Source organism: Halichoerus grypus, chromosome 1 (genome assembly GCF_964656455.1).
Source record: "Halichoerus grypus chromosome 1, mHalGry1.hap1.1, whole genome shotgun sequence".
NCBI classification, from domain to species: Eukaryota; Metazoa; Chordata; class Mammalia; order Carnivora; family Phocidae; genus Halichoerus; species Halichoerus grypus.
The window spans coordinates 3,363,330-3,381,667 of NC_135712.1; the positions used below are offsets into that span (position 1 = coordinate 3,363,330).

The 18,338-nt window shown below is 48.2% G+C and overlaps 1 protein-coding gene across 8 annotated transcripts in view; it reads right to left on the reverse strand.

Moving 5' to 3' along the window:
- Nucleotides 1-18,338, reverse strand: part of PDE9A (phosphodiesterase 9A) — a 90,708-nt gene that overhangs the window by 24,537 nt on the left and 47,833 nt on the right. For 6 of the 8 annotated variants that reach the window (XM_078070283.1, XM_078070237.1, XM_036094384.2 and 3 more), the window contains 2 exons: nucleotides 5,468-5,522; nucleotides 4,518-4,588 (listed from right to left, as the gene is read on the reverse strand). In XM_078070283.1, coding sequence (XP_077926409.1) covers nucleotides 4,518-4,588; nucleotides 5,468-5,522 — 126 coding nt within the window. Of the gene's footprint in view, nucleotides 1-1,415; nucleotides 1,615-4,517; nucleotides 4,589-5,467; nucleotides 5,523-5,640; nucleotides 5,925-18,338 lie in introns of those variants that run through there. The other 2 variants (XM_036094385.2, XM_078070432.1) reach the window with 2 other exon arrangements.

An 18,338-nucleotide genomic window follows, 5' to 3' on the forward strand; every position in this document is an offset into this window, starting at 1 on the left:
AGAGGGGAAACGCAAGGCAACCTGCCCGAACCCCAAGCTCCCCGGGGCAGTTTTCCAAGCGTTTCCAGGGTCAGGGTTCGGGGGGGCAAGGCTACTGAAAATATTGCTTCTTTCTGCCCAAAGTGGTGGGAATCTGGAGGATCTGATATTTGGATATTCAAACGTGGTTCTAGTGACTAGCTTCTGTGCCACTCGGGGGATGTTGTGCTGAAGGTTCTCCCCGCCCCCCCCGCCCCCCCCAGGACACGGGACCAAAGCCCGGGGCCATCAGTGCAAGGGGTTGGAACCAGCCAGGTGGGGAAATGCAGAGAATTCGACCTCGGGGATGGTCCACTCCCTCACTAAGAGCCCAAAACCTCCTTCTGGAGCGGGGTGTTCTTAGCGCTTCCTTGCATCATGGACGCCATTGGGAAGTGGCTGGAAGCCACAGGTCCTCCTCGGAGAAAAGCACACCAGCTCCCACCCCTTCTGGTTTGGACCGCCCAGAGCGCCGTGTCCAGGCCTTGGGCCACATGCAGGAGGCTGGCCCGCGGGGGAGCCCCAGTTCCAGCTGCGTCTGCCGTGGGGACGCTGACCTCAGCACATGGCAGATTCAGTGTCCGTGGGAAGGAGCTCAGTCTTGTTGACATGTGAAGGGCAGACATTTCCAGAAAGTAAGCAGATCTGGAGAAGAGTTCTGGTATGTGGTATAGACTTTGATCCTCAAAGCAAATAGACAAGCAGTATAAAGTCCAAACAGGGTGGCCTGCCGAAGTCCGCGGTCACATTTACTACATTTTAAACATATGGAGGAAATGCAGAGCATCTCCAAGAAGAATGTTGTAAAATTTATCTACAGTCCTATTGGCCCAGAGAACAACCCATTTATTATGTATAGTGGTGTGGATCTTTCCAGGCATTTCTCTCCCACCCCCGTGTGTTGGAAACAGCTATCTGTCCATCCAGAGTTTTAAAAAGACAAATTTGGGATCATGCTGCTTGTGTTTTCTCATTTGCTTTTTCCAGTCATCAGCAAATTAAGGATACGCCTGGTGTTAGCAGCCGCCTCCTGGCTCATGGCTTTTGGTGGGTGTGTAAGGTTCGATTATTCAATATCGGTTCATGTAGATCACATTTCCGGGCCATTTACTGGGGGGTGATGTTCAAATTCAGCCTTTTGGGCGACACAGAATAATATCACTAACTTGAATCCCAGAGATTCAGAATTTATGGTGATTACGCTTATGAAGAGCCTGGTTGCCAAGGAAATTGATAGTAACAAGATGGCAAAGTTGGGCATTAATCAATGGAGAGAACAAACATGTCACAGGATTAAAGGCGGAACACAGGGGGCGGGGGGGCAGCCAGAGCACCACGCACCCACCACTGCTACTCCCGCCCCTTCCAGGCCATTTCTGGAAAATTCCACAGCTTACCTTTGGCCTGTCCCAGCGCCGCGTTGCCCCGGTCCCACAGGAGGGACAGGGCCCGGCCTAGGAGCGGGGCCCTACCCCTGAGAAGTCCTGCACAGACCCTGGAGACAGCTCTCCAGTGAGGCTGGATGTCAGGTCCCTACAGGGTATCCTCATCTGTCCACCTGCAAACTTTAGACAGGTGGGCACAGAGCGGAACCCCAAACTAGAGCCCTGAGGGCTGCTGGAGCCCCCCTGATGAGGAGCACCCCCTGCGAGCCTGGGGGTCCCCTCTAGGACTTTGGGAGTCATGAAGGGCGGGGGGGGCGGCTCTGCGAGTCACACGTCACCCTGAAGGAGAACCTCTGGGAAACCAGTGGGCAGAGGCAACACCACAGGCCACACAGGCTGCTCCGCCCCTCCTCTTCTCCACCGGCTCGCTGGGCTCCCCGAGGGGCGCCAGAGCCGGCGCGACCCTCCTTCAGCGGCAGAGCTCACGGAAGTTCGTTAAAGACGTATGTCGACAGCTGTATTTCAACACTTCCTCCAGGGGGTTCGGCAAAGAATGTGCATAAGCCACACGTCCCGGGTGACACAGAGAAAAGCTTGGGTTTTGGCTTCGAGTCTTCCGGATTGTTTGTGTGACCCGGCATTAAACTCTGTCCCGCAGTCCAGCTCTCCGGGTGTTTGGGGTCTGGTCCAGGCCTGGGCCCCGGAGTGGGACGCTGGGCGCCGCGGCCACATCCCACAAACAAGGAAGGAAGTGGAGGCCCCGTGAGGTTTCATCTCCAACCGGGAAGCGAGGTGAGGACCTGGGTGTCCCGTGTCCGTGAAATAATTTCTAACCTAAGCAAGACCTCAGACACCCTTGAAGAAGGAAAACGACTTCGATAAAAAGAAAAGTTTCTAAAGTGAATTAAGAGAAATTCAGATATTTATATTTGATTCAGAGGAATTATGTTTGAGAAGGTAAAAAAAAAAAAGGCAGGAAATCCACTTAAAACAAGTCAAGCCAGCCTAACGTGGCTTACACATGGCCAGTCCTTGCCACGGGCCTCCTTCCACTCAAGCACAGAGAGCAGCTAATAACAGCTCACGTACACCAGACACGGCACGTGTGCGTCCGTACGTGTATGTGTGTTTACACACGCATGCGTGTGAGGTGTGCACGTGGGGGTGTGTGTATGTGTGAGAGGATGTGCGCCTGTGTGCATCTTCGTGTAAGTGTTTACATGTGTGCATGTGTAAGCACGTGTGAGTATGTGTGCAAGAAGCAGTGTGCACATGTCTCTGCGTGTTCACACGTGTTTACCTGTGTGCACGTGTGCAAGCAGCTGTGTGCATAGGTCTCTGCATGTTCATGCACGTGTTTACATGTGAGCATGTGTGTGCAGTGTGCGTGCATGTGAGCGTGCAGGTGAGAGTCCGGGTCCGGCCCGGGCCCAGTACAGCAGCCTGGCAGTCGAGCCTGGCTGGTCTGGGGTGACGTGGCCACAAGCCGAGGATTGCTGGAGCCGCCTGGAGCCGGAGCAGATTCTCCCTCAGAGCTTCCAGAAGGACCGCCCTCCCGGTCTAGGACTTCTGGCCTCCACGGCAGTGCGACAGTCCGTTTCTGTTGCTTTAAGCTCCCCCGTTTGTGGTACTCCACTGAGAGGGCCACGGAAGCTACTGCACTCCCCTGCAGCCAGGGCGTGGGCACACGGTCCTGCTCCGTCCAGACTTCGGATCTGTGGCCAGTATACGAGGAAGCAGCCTGATGTCTGCAGCAGTGGCCGTGGGGATGGTGGGGTCTGAGCACAGAGCTCTGGGCGCTGGGGAGACAGTGTGCGTCTGGGGCTCAGATGCGGCATCCTCACGCATCAGCTCTGCGTGGGATTTGGGATCTTGCTCCTGCTGCATAGTAACCGAGCAAGCCTTGCTTCTGAGACCTCCCAGCGCCCTGGGAGCTCCCCAGAATCCTTTAGGAAGAAGCCCCTTTTCTGCCGAATGCGGCCACAACCGGCATGTGTGGTGCTTCCCGACCGGCCCTCCCAGGTGCCCGGGGGTCCTGCACGGCTCGAGCGGCCCCACCCGGACCTCAGTCTTATTTACTTTTCCAATTTGCTGGACGAGCTTCAGCGGGTCACTTAATCTCTTTGTGGCTTCTTCATCATCAGTGGGGAAAATATATTGGTTTTGAAGACAGAATATCAAATGGATTTTCTAAATGCCAACATACTCTGAGAAGTAGGACTATGTAGGTCATGTTTCAAGTTATTAAGGTGAATAGGTTTTTGCATGATCCTGAATATTCTTCTTGAAAAAAAATCCAAGCAATTCATACAAGATATGGAAAGTGACATTCAGTGCATCCTGTGAATACGAATCAGCCAGACGCCGTCTGGGGAAGCCACAGCCCTGCCGGCCTCAGGTTCGGATTTGGTCTCGTCATCCCTGAGCTTAATAAATAGGCTGCCCTTTGCCTTGACATTGACAAAGATGTGTGAGTTGGATGGGGAATCGTGAAGCGTGAGAATTCAAGCATTGCTCCTTATTTTATGGACGAGGACACAGAGGGTGAGAGATGGAAGCTGTCCCCCTCCCAGTTTCAGCTGTTTGGTCCCTAAGTCAAGACCCGAACCGACCCTCCTTGCTTGCTGGAAGTTTTTCTGCTTGCCTCGCTGGTGACGGGGAACCAAGAGCTAACGATTCAGCAGGCATATTCCTGAAACAGTTGTGAAGGCGCGGAGTGTGTGGGCTTGCCTCGTTTATGTAGAAAGAGACACAGAGATGCAGCGGAAGGTCCTCTCCCAAGGGGGCCGGTCTGGGGGGCTTCGAGTTTTCATTCTGTCCTCTTCTGCCGCGAAGGAGCGCCTCCACGTGCCGCTACCGAGCAGGGGCGGCGGCCCAAGTCACCGTGCGCTCCTGACCTGTCCCTGGTCACCAAGCGACTTTCACGGTATAAACAGATGCTCACTGTTCTCGCCTCCAAGAGCATCAAAGGTAATTTTTAAGCATTTCACAAAGAGAAGACATTCCCACGTACCTCCAGCCTTCCCTCCCTCCCTCGCCACTCAGCCCCGGGGACGCAGTTAATTTAGACAGAGGTTAAAAGACAAGCAAAAAGGAAACAGAAACCTCACTCACATTCGACGCGCTTCTCTAGCACGGCCAAGTGATTCGCGACTTCAGCTTTCAGTTCGTTGATTTTAAATGCTCTAGGAATGAAAAAAAAGTCATCACTCTTAAAATTCTCGAAGTTGAAATGGGTGTGGCTAACCTCTGCGGCACCCCTGCCCCGGGCGAGGCCTCCCGGTGGGCTCCACCCCCCTCTCTGCGGGCTCACCCCTGCAGGGGGCACAGGACGCTAGGGCTTGCTTTTAAGGCGCTCACAGCCCCTGAGGGGCGGGGAGGAAAGAGACGCACCTTCAAAGGATCGCCAGGGCCTGTCTTCCATGACAGAAGGCTGGCAGGTGTGTTAACTCCCGCACACCTGCTCTCCGGGGAGGCCCCCCACCCCCGCTCCCAGCAGGGACGGCCCAGGCCCCGCCCCCTGCCCTGCTGGGCCAGACCCCTGCGGGGGACCCGGTGTGCCGTCTCCAGGCTCCAGCCCGTTCGCTGTAACCACTCGGCCTTTAAGGATGTGTCACCGTGGGCCCCGGGACAGTGAGATGCCACAGCGGGTGACTGAGGCCCGGAAAGCATTCCTTTGGAACTGGTAGGATAACTCATCACGGAAAGAAGCCCCACGTCTACACAGGATCGCCATGGCAATGCTTATTTTAAAAAATGGTGTCAATTCTCATAGGTTGAACTCTTGAGTCCCAGAAGAGCCAGTGGAGAAAAGTCTCAGCAACACGAGCTCCCACTCCCAAAGTGCTCACTTGCCGAGGTCTTTGGTAGAAGGGAGTGCTTCCCGGACCCCATCCGCCCTGGCTTCATTACAGAAGTCATAGAAGGACTCCGTCTGGAAGGCCACTCCTCCAGGTGAGTGACGTGTCAGAGCCGCCGGCCCACGCGGCCGTGCGAGGGCCCACCCCTGCCGTGCACAGAGAGGCACACCTCCCCAGGGACTACGTGTCTAGAAGATTCTGTACCTTGAGAACTGCTCTGCCACCTGGGTTAGCACGCTCTGGATTAATTCTTCTTTCTCTACGACCAAGAAAGAAAGACAGATGGAGAAGGGAAAAGTCTGCGGATCGTCGTGGCCCGAATCGGAGGGTCGTGGGCAGGTGGCGCCCTCGCGGCGGCAGGGAGCTGCCTGGGTTACCTGGAGGGACCCTCGGGCCCACCGTCGGCACGCTAAGGCCTCTCCAGGGCCTGGAGTACTCCTGTCCACCTTCAGAGGCTCCTTCCCCTCCTGGCCTGCTCCCACCAACCCGTCTCTCAGAGGTCTCTCGGCAGAGCGACCGGACTCTGGTCCTCTTGTAGTCTGCGCCAGCCATAAAAAGGCAGGACTGCGTCTCTAAATACAGGAAGTTCCCACTTAGTGCCCTGCTCCACTTTATGGGGGTAATTACTAGGACAAGGTGAGTTCAAGGCATATTTCAAATGTAAAACACAGTGTTCTCATCTCATGGCAGGTCCTGGAGAGAGGAAGCAGGCCGGGGTAAGCAAGTTTGTCCCTTTGTTGCCTGGCACGTAACCCCGGGCTGGGTGGTGGCTTCACAAGGTTCAGGTCCCAGGCTGAATATAACCTGCCAGTTTTCCTGTTTCCTGGCTGGGCCCCGTGCCAGAGGCCTCATAGGAAGGCACAGATGCTCACGGCACTGTTCTTTCTAGCGCTCCCTGCTCCTGGGAAGGGAGAGAGCTGGCCCTGGCTCCAGGTGGCCATTCGTTCACGCCCTAAAACCCTGAGAACCTACACAAGACTTGCTCCTGAGTCATGTACTGTCTGTTGGCTAGCCCTCTGCTAAAACCCAAACAAATGAAAACCAAGCGAAACTTGCCCAAACGAACAAAAAAATCTCAATTATCCAGTTTGGTGATGGGGCTCAAGAGCAAAAAAATGTTCCCATGCTCTGATCTAATGATCCATTCCTAGGAAGAAGCACATGTACGCACATAGAATATGTTCATCGTTGTGTTATTTAACCTAGTGAAAACCGTAACAGCCGAAGTGCCCATCAGGTAGACATGAAATAAGTGATGGTACATCCGGTCTGTGGAAATACATTCTGCTATCAGAAATAACATTCTGGAAAATGTTCATGTCTATTGTTAAAGCAAAAAAAAAAAAAAAAAAGATTGTAAAACAGTAATACAGTGTGATCTCATTTTTGAAGACATTGGGAAGATACACTCCAAAGTAATGATAGTAATTATTTTTTGGTTGTAAGATTATATATAAACTTTTTTCTTATTTTTGTTTCTCTATATCTAACACATTTCTATAACTAACATATGTTAATTTCATGAAAAGTATTTAAAAAACAATCAATCTAAATTAGCCTCTTGAAATCTCTTATCCCTTCACTTGCCAAATGAACGGGTGATGACCCAAGGTTCTCTCTGGCTTTAGCATTCTAAGACTGGATGAGAAGAAGAAAAACGATGCCTTGTTGTATCTCTCGAAACCGTAAGAGTAAAATTTTCATAGAGCCCTATGTGGAGCTGCTAGCTGATCCAAGGCCCTATCCTTCAGGGAGGCCTACCCCTATACCAGGGAAGAGAAAGTGACTCCCCGGACAAGAGCCACCAGTGAGAAAGTTTCACAGGCTTTCTTGGTGAACTCAGCAGGACTTCAGATCACTTATTCTGAAATCCTTGGGAGAAATAATGTATTGCATAACCTTCGGGAGCTAATGATCTTGAAGACTTGACATAAATTGAGAAGCCCATCAAACAAGCAAGAGACCACTCCACCTAACGATAGCAGAACACATATTCTTTTTTTTTTTTTTTAAAGATTTTATTTATTTATTTGAGAGAGAATGAGAGAGAGCAAGCACATGAGAGGGGGGAGGGTCAGAGGGAGAAGCAGACTCCCTGCCGAGCAGGGAGCCCGATGCGGGACTCGATCCAGGGATTCCAGGATCATGACCTGAGCCGAAGGCAGTTGCTTAACCAACTGAGCCACCCAGGCGCCCAACAGAACACATATTCTTCTCAGATGCCTAGAAAGCATAGACCAAGACAGACCAAGACATATCCTGGTCCACAAAGAAAACCTCAACAAATTTAAAAGAACTGAAACCATGTAGAATATGGTCTCTGACCATAAGAGAATCCAACTGGAAATCAGTAACAGAAAGATCATAGGAGAATCTTGGAAATTAAACAATACGCCCCTAAGTAATCCATGGGTCAGAGAGGAAATCTCAAAAGAAATAAAAATGGATGCTGAACTGAATGAAAATGAAAATAGAATACACCCAAACTCTGTGAGATATAGCTAATGCAGTGCTGAAAGGGACATTTATAGCACTAAATGCTTACATTAGAAGAGAGGAGAAACTCAACTCAATAATCTAAGAGCCTAGAAAATGAAGAGCAAAATAAACCCACAGCAAGAGCAGAAGAAAGGAAGGAAGTAATAAAGAACAGAAATCAATGAAAAAGAAAACAGTAAAGCAATGCAGAAAATCAGTGAAGCCAAGAGCTGGTTATTTAAAAATATTAACAAACTGACAAATCTCTGGCGAGATTGGCAAAAATACCACACAGAGAAGACACAGATTTGCAATATTAGGAATGAAGGGGGGATATGACTACAAACCCTGAAGGATAATAAGGAAACACTACATACAACTCTACACACAGAAATTTGAAATCTTAGAGGAAAATGGAGCAATTCCTAGAAAATCATGAACTACCAGACTCACCCAACATAAAATAGGTAATTTGAACAGCCTTAAACTATTAGGGAAATTGAATTTCTCATTTTAAAGCCCCCCCCCCAAAATTTCCTGGTGCCCATGGTTTCACTGGAGAATTCTGTTAAACATTTAAAGAAGAATTAACACATTTCTAAACAATTTCTTCCAGAAAACAGAAGAGGAGGGAACACTTTCCAATTCATTTTATGAAGCCAGTATTAACTTGATACCAAATCCAGACAAAGACAACAAAAAAAGAAAGGGACAGACCATTATTCTTCATGAATACAGATGTAAAAATCCTTAACACAAATTAGTGATTTGAATTCAGCAAAATATAAAAAATGATTATACACCAAGATCAAATGGGGTTAATTCCAGGGATGCAAGGCTGGTTCGATATTTGAAAATCAATGAATGTAATCTACTGTATTAATAGCTAAAGAAAAAAAACCCACATGATCATATCAATTTATAAAAACATTTGAAAAAAATTTAACATCTGTTCATTTCATAAACTCTCAGAGAAACAGGAATAGAGGAGAACTTCTTCAAGTGGATAAAGAACACCTACCAGAAAACTACAGCTCACATTACACTTCATGGTGAAAGACTGAAAGCTTCTTGCTTAAACTGTGACAAGACAGGGATGTCCGCTCTCACTCTGCTCATTAAACACTGTGCTAGAAGTTCTAGCTGGTGCAACCAGGCAAGAAAAGGAAAGCAGATCAGAAAGGAAGAAATAAAACTGTCTCTGTTTGCTGATTACATGATTGTATATACAAAATTCTAAGGCATTTACAAAAAACCCTCCTAGAACTAAAAAAGGAGTTCATCAAGGTCACAGGATACAAGATATATATACAAAATTGATTGTATTTACATATATTAGCAATGACCCTGTAGACACTGAAATTAAAATCACAATACCACCGTATAAACACTAAAAAAAAAAAAACAAAACCAAAAACTTAGGTGTAAATATAACAGAACATACACATAAGTTGTATGCTGAAAACTACAAAACACCGATGAAAGAAATAAATAAAAATCTAAATAAATGAAGAGACATACCATACTCATGGTTTGGAAGACTTCACATAGTAAAGATGTCAATTCTCCCCAAATTGATATATGGTTTAACATAATTCCTATCAAAACTCCAGCAAGATTTTTGTAGAAATAGACACAATTATTCTAACTTTTATATGGAAATGCAAAGGAACTAGAATAGCTAAAGCAATTTTAAAAAAGAAGATAAAGTGGGTTGAATCAGTCTGATTTTAAGACCTATTACAGGCAGACCTTGGAGATGTTGTGGGTACGGGTTCAGACCTCCTCAAAAAAATGAGTCAAAATGAATTTTTTGGTTTCCCAGTGTATATGAAAGTTATGTTTATACTACACTGCAGTGTATTAAGTGTTCAATAGCATGATGTCTAAAAAATGTACCTACTCTAATTAAAAAATACTTAATTGCCAAAAAACTCTGTCATCTGAGCTTTCAGTGAGTCCCAATCCTTTTGCTGGTGGAGGGTCCTGCCTCCGTATGGGTGGATGCTGACTGATCAGGATGCTGAAGGCTGGGGTGGTTGTGGCAATTTTTTAAAATAAGACCACAGTTGGGGCACCTGGGTGGCTCAGTCGTTAAGCGTCTGCCTTCGGCTCAGGTCATGATCCCAGGGTCCTGGGATCGAGCCCCGCATCGGGCTCCCTGCTCAGCGGGAAGCCTGCTTCTTCCTCTCCCACTCCCCCTGCTTGTGTTCCCTCTCTCACTATCTCTCTCTCTCTGTCCAAATAAAGAAATAAAATCTTAAAAAAAAAAAAAGACCACAGTGAACTTCGCTGCATCCATGGGCTCTTCCTCTCATGAAGCATTTCTCTATAGCACACAGTGCAGTTTGGCACCATTTTGCCCACAGCAGAACTTCTTTCAGAACTGGAGTCAATCCTCTCAAACCCTGCCTCTGCTTTATCAACTCAGTTCATGTATATTCTAAACCCTTTGTTGTCATTTCAACAATCTTCACAGCATCTTTACCAAGAATAGATGTCATCTCAAGAAACCACTTTCTTGGGGCGCCTGGGTGGCTCAGTCAGTTAAGTGTCTGCCTTCAGCTCAGGTCATGATCTCAGGGTCCTGGGATCGAGCCCCACATGGGGCTCCCTGCTCAGCGGGGAGTCTGCTTCTCCCTTTCCCTCTGCCACTCCTCCCCTGGCTCATGCTTGCTCACTCTCTCAAATAAATAACTAAATAAAATCTTAAGAAAAAAAAAGGAACCACTTTCTTTGCTCATCCATAAGAAGAAACTTCTCATCTGTTAAAATTTATCATGAAATTGTAGCAATTCAAATATAATAAAAATGAAAAAGTTTGAACTATTCCAAGAATTACCAAAATGTGACGCAGAGACAGCGAGCAAAGGCTGCTAGAAAAATAGTGCCGACAGACTTGCTTGATGTGGGTTTACCATAAACCTTCAATTTGTAAAAAATGCAATATCAGCAAAGCACAATAAAACAAGGTTAAGCCCACAGACAGCTATAATAATCAGGACTGTGGGATGTTAGTGGAGGGGTAGACACAGATTATCAATGGAACCGAACAGAGAGCCAGAATTATACCCATACAAATATGCCCAACTGATTTTGACCAGTGTGTAAAGGCAATTCAATGCAGGAAAGACAGACTTTTCAGCAAATGGTGCTGAAGCAAGGGAACATTCACAGGCAGAAAAATGAAACTTGACCTTAACTTCATGGTTTATATAAAAATTAATCCAAAATGGACCATGGATATAAAATACAAAACTATAAAGCTTTTAGAAAAAAAAAATAGGAGAAAATATCCAGGTTCTTGGGCCAGGCAGAGCTCTTAGACTCGACATCACAACACAATCCATAAAAGGGAAAATGGATGAACTGAATTTCATCAGAAGTAAAGCTCTTTCTCCGAGGAAGACCAGCCAGAGGATGAAAGGACAAGCTACAGTCTGGGAGGAGATATCTGCAAACTGCATCCGACAGAGACTTGAATACAGGGCATGGAAAGAGCTGTCAAAACTCAACAGTAAGCTCTGTGAAATAAACTTCGCAGACAACAAAGCCCCCCCAAAACCCCTTAGCGGTAAAAAAAACCAGCCCAATTTGAAAAGGGGCAAGAGATGCTAGCAGACACTTTTTTTTTTTTTTTTGAAGAAAACATACAGAGCGCATGAAAAGATGCTGAGCATCGCGGGCCATTAGGAAACGCAAACTAAAGCTACGGTGAACTATCACGGCACACTTGTCAGAAAGGCTAAAGTTAAAAACAAAAACAAAAACAAAAACGATGGCAACCCCCAAAGCTGGTAACGATGTGGAGAAACTGGACTACCCACACCTTGCTGATGGGAATGCAGGCTTAGTAACTGCATCCCGGGGCAGAGAGATGAAAACCTGCACAGGGTGCTCAGAGCAGCTTTATTTGCGATAGCCCCAAACTGGAAACAACTCAGAAGCCCTTCGATGGGTGACCGGCTAGACAGACTGTGGTCCGTCCACAGCAGGAAACACTACTCGGCTGCAGAAAGAACTGAGCTAGTGAGTGAGCCACACGACAGCCTGGACAGATCCCCAGACACTCGCGCCAGGTGAAAGCAGCCAGTCCCCAAAGGTACCTACTGCTTGGCCACATCTGCAGAACGCTCTTGAAATGGCAAAACGACAGAAATGGGGAACCCAGGGATTATCAGGGGTTACGGAGGGGAGAATCTCCATGGGGACGGAACGCTCTGCATCTGGACCGTATCGATGTGCAGAGCCCGGCTGTGGCTTCTTACCACCTTTGGAAAGATGCTACCACGGGGGAAAAGGGGTAAGGGATACGTGGGCTCTCGCTGTATTTTTCCTTACAACTGTGTACTATTCTATAATCATTTTTAAATAAAAAGCCTGATAAAAAATTGTATAGATAGGATGGATTCAAAAAGTTAAGGAGCAATTTTCCTTTTCCCTTTGGACTCTAGAGATGGGATCCTTTGAGCATCTCAGGATTTTAATGCCAACATTTAATTTCCAGCCCACGCAGTAGTAATGCTTTCTGTCCCTTCATCCTGTACCTTCTCTGCCTCCGGCTCAGTCCAAGGGGTGGACATTCGTGCTCTGGTCCGTGTGACAGCTACACCAACATGTCCACAGTTCCCAGAAAGGGCCCAGGTGGGAGGCTGAGCTCCCCGTGAGAACAGCCCCTGGGTGCTGTCACCTGGGTCACGGTGCTCGCACCGGACGCCCTATCTGGAACAGTACCCGGGACAGCACCGCGGCTCCTGAGTGCTTCAGATAGGGCACAGTCCGCATTCTTTTGCAAGGGGACAGGGGCAAAAATGCCTGTGCTCACAAAGGCCAACCACACCCACACATCCATAAACAGAGCCCTGATCCGGAAATGGATGCCTCCCCCTCCCCAGCCTGGCTCACTGGAATTCCTGCCGCGAGTTGCCGTTTCCTCCCAGCGGATTTCAGAACTGAAAATGAATTGTGATTCATGCGTGTTAGCCATTTTGCTGCTACCGGCCAGGCCCCCGGGACCCCCTTTCCTCCTTCCCTGCCTGTCCCGGGGAGTCCCAGCCCCCGGGGCGCAGGCTGGGCTCCGGGGGCACGTCCTGCCTGCACCGAGCTCAATGTGCTCTGCACTCCGCTCGCGCCTCTGGAACCCTCGGACGGCCCTAAAACCCTGGATGTGGGGGCAACAGACGGTTTCCAATCACAGATGTTAGTCTTCCTGGCACACCCTACCAGAAAAATCTGACGTAGCGTAGGAAACCCATGTCTCTCCTAAACGCTGCACGGCACAGGTTGCATTTAAAAAAACGACAGTGTATTCAGGTGTCTTCCTTTGAGAATTTCTTCATTGCTTTAGGAACAACCAGCAGTGATGGGGCACGCTGGCGGCTCAGCACTGGATACGCCGGCTTTTTGGGGTTGGGAAATGGGGAGGGTGGGACGCAGGCTCAGAGGGCACGGGAAGTCAAGATGAACCACTGCTGCCCCACACGTCGGAGGCGGGGGAGAGCCAGTGGATGGCCATGGGCAACCTGCATGCTCTCCGGAGAAACCTGCTGCAGCCGAGCAGCTGCTAGACCGTCTGGAAGTGTCCCCAGCCCCCGGGCACGGTGGGGGACCTCAAGGGCGCTGCTCCAAGCTCAGTGGGACTCAGTCCTTGGCATGCAAGGCTCCAATACGGGCGACAGATCGGGCCGCCCAAATGAGCAGTCCTAAGGACGGAGGCTTCAGCAGCCTTGCCCTCTGCCTCTTACTCCTGGACCAGCCGATGTTAGGGCATCGGGAGCGCTTGTCCCTGGCTTCTCAGGTGACGGGCACCGGTGCATGAATGTTGCTTCTGGCGGAGTCTCACCCAGCAGAGGTCCCTTTCGTTCCAGGGTAATCTCAGAGTTTGGTGGAGGCCAGGTCCAGCTGCTAGGATGCCGCCAAATCAGTCGGGCTTAGGGCCACGGATGTGCCCTCGCGGGGCCCCAGGACCCAGCCCCGCGGATAGAACCAAGGGCACTCCTGGGGCTCAGGGGCAGGACGGGCACCATCCCCCAGAGCATTTACCCAGCTGCTCTCACAGGGGACCCGGGGAGGCCCGCACGCGCTGCTGCCCAGAGGCTGCCGCCCACCTGCCCCTCGGGCCACGGCAGACGGTTCAGGGGGGCCCGCGTCCGCCTCTCCCAGCCCTTCTGGGAGCTGTTTCCTTGTTTCAGGCAAAACCCCAGTCTCCCCCACACCAAATGGCATGGAAATCTGGTTTAACTGATCAATAGGACAGCCTAACCTATAAATTCTGCTCTAAAGAGCAGTTTACGTGATGCACTAACTTGATTGGCCAGGCATCTCACTTCACCTGATGCTGAGCGGAGCCCTAACAGTGACAGCCGTGCTTTCGTCCCCCGCACACCCGCGCTGGTCGGGGGGCGTACCCTTCTCCCTCTGAGCAAATGAACGCAAATGGGGACCTAGTAATATGCGGGCCCCAAACCTGCACACGGAGGGCAGGTGGCATGGGGACCTCAGCCCGGGCACCTGACCCCCCGGGGCATGTGTGCGTCTCCCGGGAGTTCACAGCAGGTCCGCATCTCTGATGCGTGGGCCCGTGTTGTCCAACACCACGGCCGAGCTGCGAGTGTGGACGTGAGGCCCTGAGCGAGCGGGGTTTCCCCTGTCTCACCCGGAAGCAAGGGAGTGAGATATCGAGCATCCTTCCAGAAATACGTACTTGACAGGCATTTTCCCAAAGCATTTATCAAACAAACACTGCTATCGCTTCAGAGAGGGGTGTTTTACTTTGCATTAGGGAAAATAATCCACATTACCAGTCGCCAGATGGACACCCCCGAGGCCCAGAAGATTGGACGCAGGTTATTTATTACCACTCTTGTCCAGGACTCTGCCTAGGGGGATGGCGAGGGCGACTCCCTGTCTGCCCCCCGCTCCCTCCCTCCTCCTCGGGGTGTCACCACTCTTCTCCAGGGAAGCAGGAGGGGTGAACTCACCTCTGTCCCACTTTTGCTTTCCCAGCCCCTTTAGCTGGTAGAGGACATTCTGGCCCAGGGCACAGTCACGGGCAATTCAGTGTTTATGGACGTCATAAAACAGACGTGCAGAATGAGGATGTTTCCCTTATAGCCCAGGAGCACAATAAAGTTATATGATTAACAGTGACCTCAGCTTGCTTCTTAAAGGCACAGGTGCCCTTTCCAGGACCTGTCTTACCGAGAAATCACGTTTATCAGTAGCCAAAGGGATGCTTCCCTATGGCGGGTGGTGACCTTGACTAATGCTTCTGCCTCCTGTTAGCCTTCAGATGTAACAGAGAAAGCGAGGTGGACCAGAGCACCCTGATGACCACATCTGAAATTCTGGAGTGTGTCTTGCAGCCGTCTAGCTGGGCGATGCACAGGATCATTACAGACTCACGACACCTCAAAGGCAGGAATAGGGTGGAGTTTTCCCCCTTTCAGTTTTGGAGAGGGGAATTTCCCATTCTGCATAGTTTAATTTTGATCCCAGATGTCTGGATACAATTTCTCCCTCTGCCCTTCTCCTGAGGCTTGTTTTGCAAGACAAATGCCTGTAAGGGGAGTTGCCTCCGGGACAGCTGGCAGTGCAATGTTCCTTTATTGTTTTATGGATTGCAACAGCCATAACAGTCTTTATTGAGCTCTTACTATGTTCCAGGCACCATTCTAAGCGGTTTGTACATATGGGTCATTTTCCCTTCCTAGCGACCTGATGTGGCTGTGTGATATAGAGAGAAGGTTGAGTCACGACGACATGGCCAAACTCATCCTGCCCTCTACCCCAGTCGTGTTCCCACTCAGGGCTGCAAAGACCAGACAGTGTGGCACTTTCGCATGGAGCAAGGATATTCTGCACACACTCCTCCTCCCTCAGAAACATGCTCCCCACGGCTGATGAGGTGTGGTGTACTTTTGAGGGAGAAGGATGTGGGTATGATATTCTGGTGAGGATGTCCCAGATGTATCTGAATTTGGCAACTGGCGGTGGGTTGTACATGTTGGTGGGACTCTGTCCACTGTATGCATATGTCAAGATGACGCCACAAGACTAGTTTCTGGAAGAATTCTGTCAGGATAAACTCTGACCCAATAAACTAATTGATTATGGTATAAAGGACAGGACTTTTGCAATTATCTATTAAAGGCTGGGGCTTTTTTTGCAAACTAAGGGTTTCACTCCATCTCTGGAGTTTAGCATGTTGTGCACAGCTGGAGAGGCTGAGCAAGAGGGATAAGAAATGGCTGACTGATCATTTGTAATAACCAAAGATGTGAAGCAACATAAATGTCCACCGATGGGGGATTAGTTGGATAAACTGTGGTTCATCCACGAAGCTGTGCTGCTAGAGAAGAAAGGAAAAAGATGTCTATGTTCTGTTGTGGAGTGAGCTTACATCGTGAGGTGGCTAGAACTTAAGCAGAAAGCTACAGGCTCACTGGGTTGAGGGTTCAGAGGGCAGGGTCTGGGGTTGTCAGAGAGGGTGGAAATGAAAGGGGGAATTCCCCAAGGAGGAAGTTCCATAAAAACTCTCTTATCTTCCCCTAATCCATCTCTCAATTGCACATGCATGTAGGCTTAGGAGGACAATAGAGCTTAGCAGAGATTTCAGTGTTGCCCACCACATGGGACAAAGCTTGCAATCTGAGTCCAGGTAACTTAGAGGGCTTTGACAAATACCTCAGGCTTCCTGTTGAAGGCTGAGAGGGGCCACACTTAGAGATGTACCCTAACAAAGCATAAAACCAGGCCTCCACAAGTTCAAAGTGATCCCTCAGTAATTTAACTGCCAGCTAGAACAACAACAACAAAAAATCAACACTCTTCAGAAGAAGGTAACAAAATCCAGAATCTCTGCAATGTAATATTCATAACATAAGTCTACAGTAAAAAAGAGACATGCAAAGAAACAGGAAAATGTGACATGCAGTCAAGAAAAAAAATCACCCTGCAGAAACCTTCGATGACTCAGATGCTGAAATTAGCAGAGCAAACCTTTCGTGAAGCAATTATGGTTATGTTCAAGGACCTAAAGGAAAGGTTGTTCGTAAATAGCAAACAGATGGAGGATCACAAGACAGAAATCTATGAATAAGAATCAAGCAAAAATTGTAGAATTTAAAAGTATATCTCAAAACTTTCGTGGATGGGCTTATAACAGTTTTGAGTAAGCAGAAGTGTCAGGAAAATTGAGGACAGATCAACAGAAATTATGCAATCTGTAGGACAAAAAGAAAAGAGATTAAAAAAATAACCGAACCAACCACTTGAGGGACAATAGCAAACTTTTAACATACATGTATTAGAATCTCAGAAGGAGGGGTGGGGAGATGGGGTAACTGGGTGATAGCCATAGGGAAGGCACATGATGTAATGAGTACTGGGTATTATATAAGACTGATGAGGGAGGCCTGGGTGGCTCAGTCGGTTACATGTCTGCCTTTGGCTCAGGTCATGATCCTAGGTCCTGGGATCAAGTTCCGAATAGGGCTCCCTGCTCGGCAGGGAGTCTACTTCTCCCTCTCCCTCTGCTGCTCCCCCTGCTTGTGCGCATTCTCTCTCTGACAAATAAATAAAATCTTTAAAAAAAAGACTGATGAATCACTGAACTCTACCTCTGAAACTAATAATACACTATATGTTAATTAATTGAATTTAGATAAAAAAAAAGTAAAAGCTTATACTAAGCTTATACTAATATTGAAAAAAAAGAAATCTCAGAAGGAAAGGTGAGATAGAATGCTGCATAAAATACATTCAAAGAAATAAAGCTGAAAATTTCACAAATTTGGTGAAAACAGGAGTTTACAGACCACAGAAACTCAATAAATGCTGAGTAGGACAAACAAAAAGAATACCAGAGCCAGGTACATCATAATCAAACTGCTGCAGCTCAAAGACAAAGGAAAAGCACCTTTGAAAGCAGCCAGAAGGAAAAAAAAAGGCACAGTCTCTGCAGGGGAATAATGATAAAGTAAAAGCTGATTTCTCATCAGAAATGATGAAGGCAGAAAAAAATGATTCAACATTTTTAAACTTCTTTCAAAATACAAAAACAAAACCACACCACAAATGCAGAATTCTATACCCTGAGAAACAGTCTTTCAACATGAAGACAAAATAAAAACATGTTTGGATAAGCAAAAGCTGAGAGAATTAGTCATGAGCAGTTCTGCACTGTAAGAAATGTTAAAAGAGAAAAGAAATTCTTCAGGCTGAAGGGATATAACACCTGTTAGAAGTCGGAATCTACAGGAGTACATGAGAGCACCAGAAATGATACAGATGTAGGTAACTATAAAGATTTATCTTTAGGGGCGACTGGCTGGCTCAGTTGGAGGAATATGAGACTCTTGATCTCGGGGTTGTGAGTTTGAGCCCTATGTTGAATGTAGAGATTACTTAAGTAAAAACTTAAAAAAATTAAATTTCTTTTCATAATTTCTTGAAAAGACAACTGGTTGTTTAAAGCAAAAATGATAATATTGTATCATAGAGTTTATAACATAGGTAGATTGGCTTGGTCTGTTCGGTCTGGTGTAACAGAATACCACAGACTGGTGTTAATTTATTTCTCACAGCTCTGGAAGCT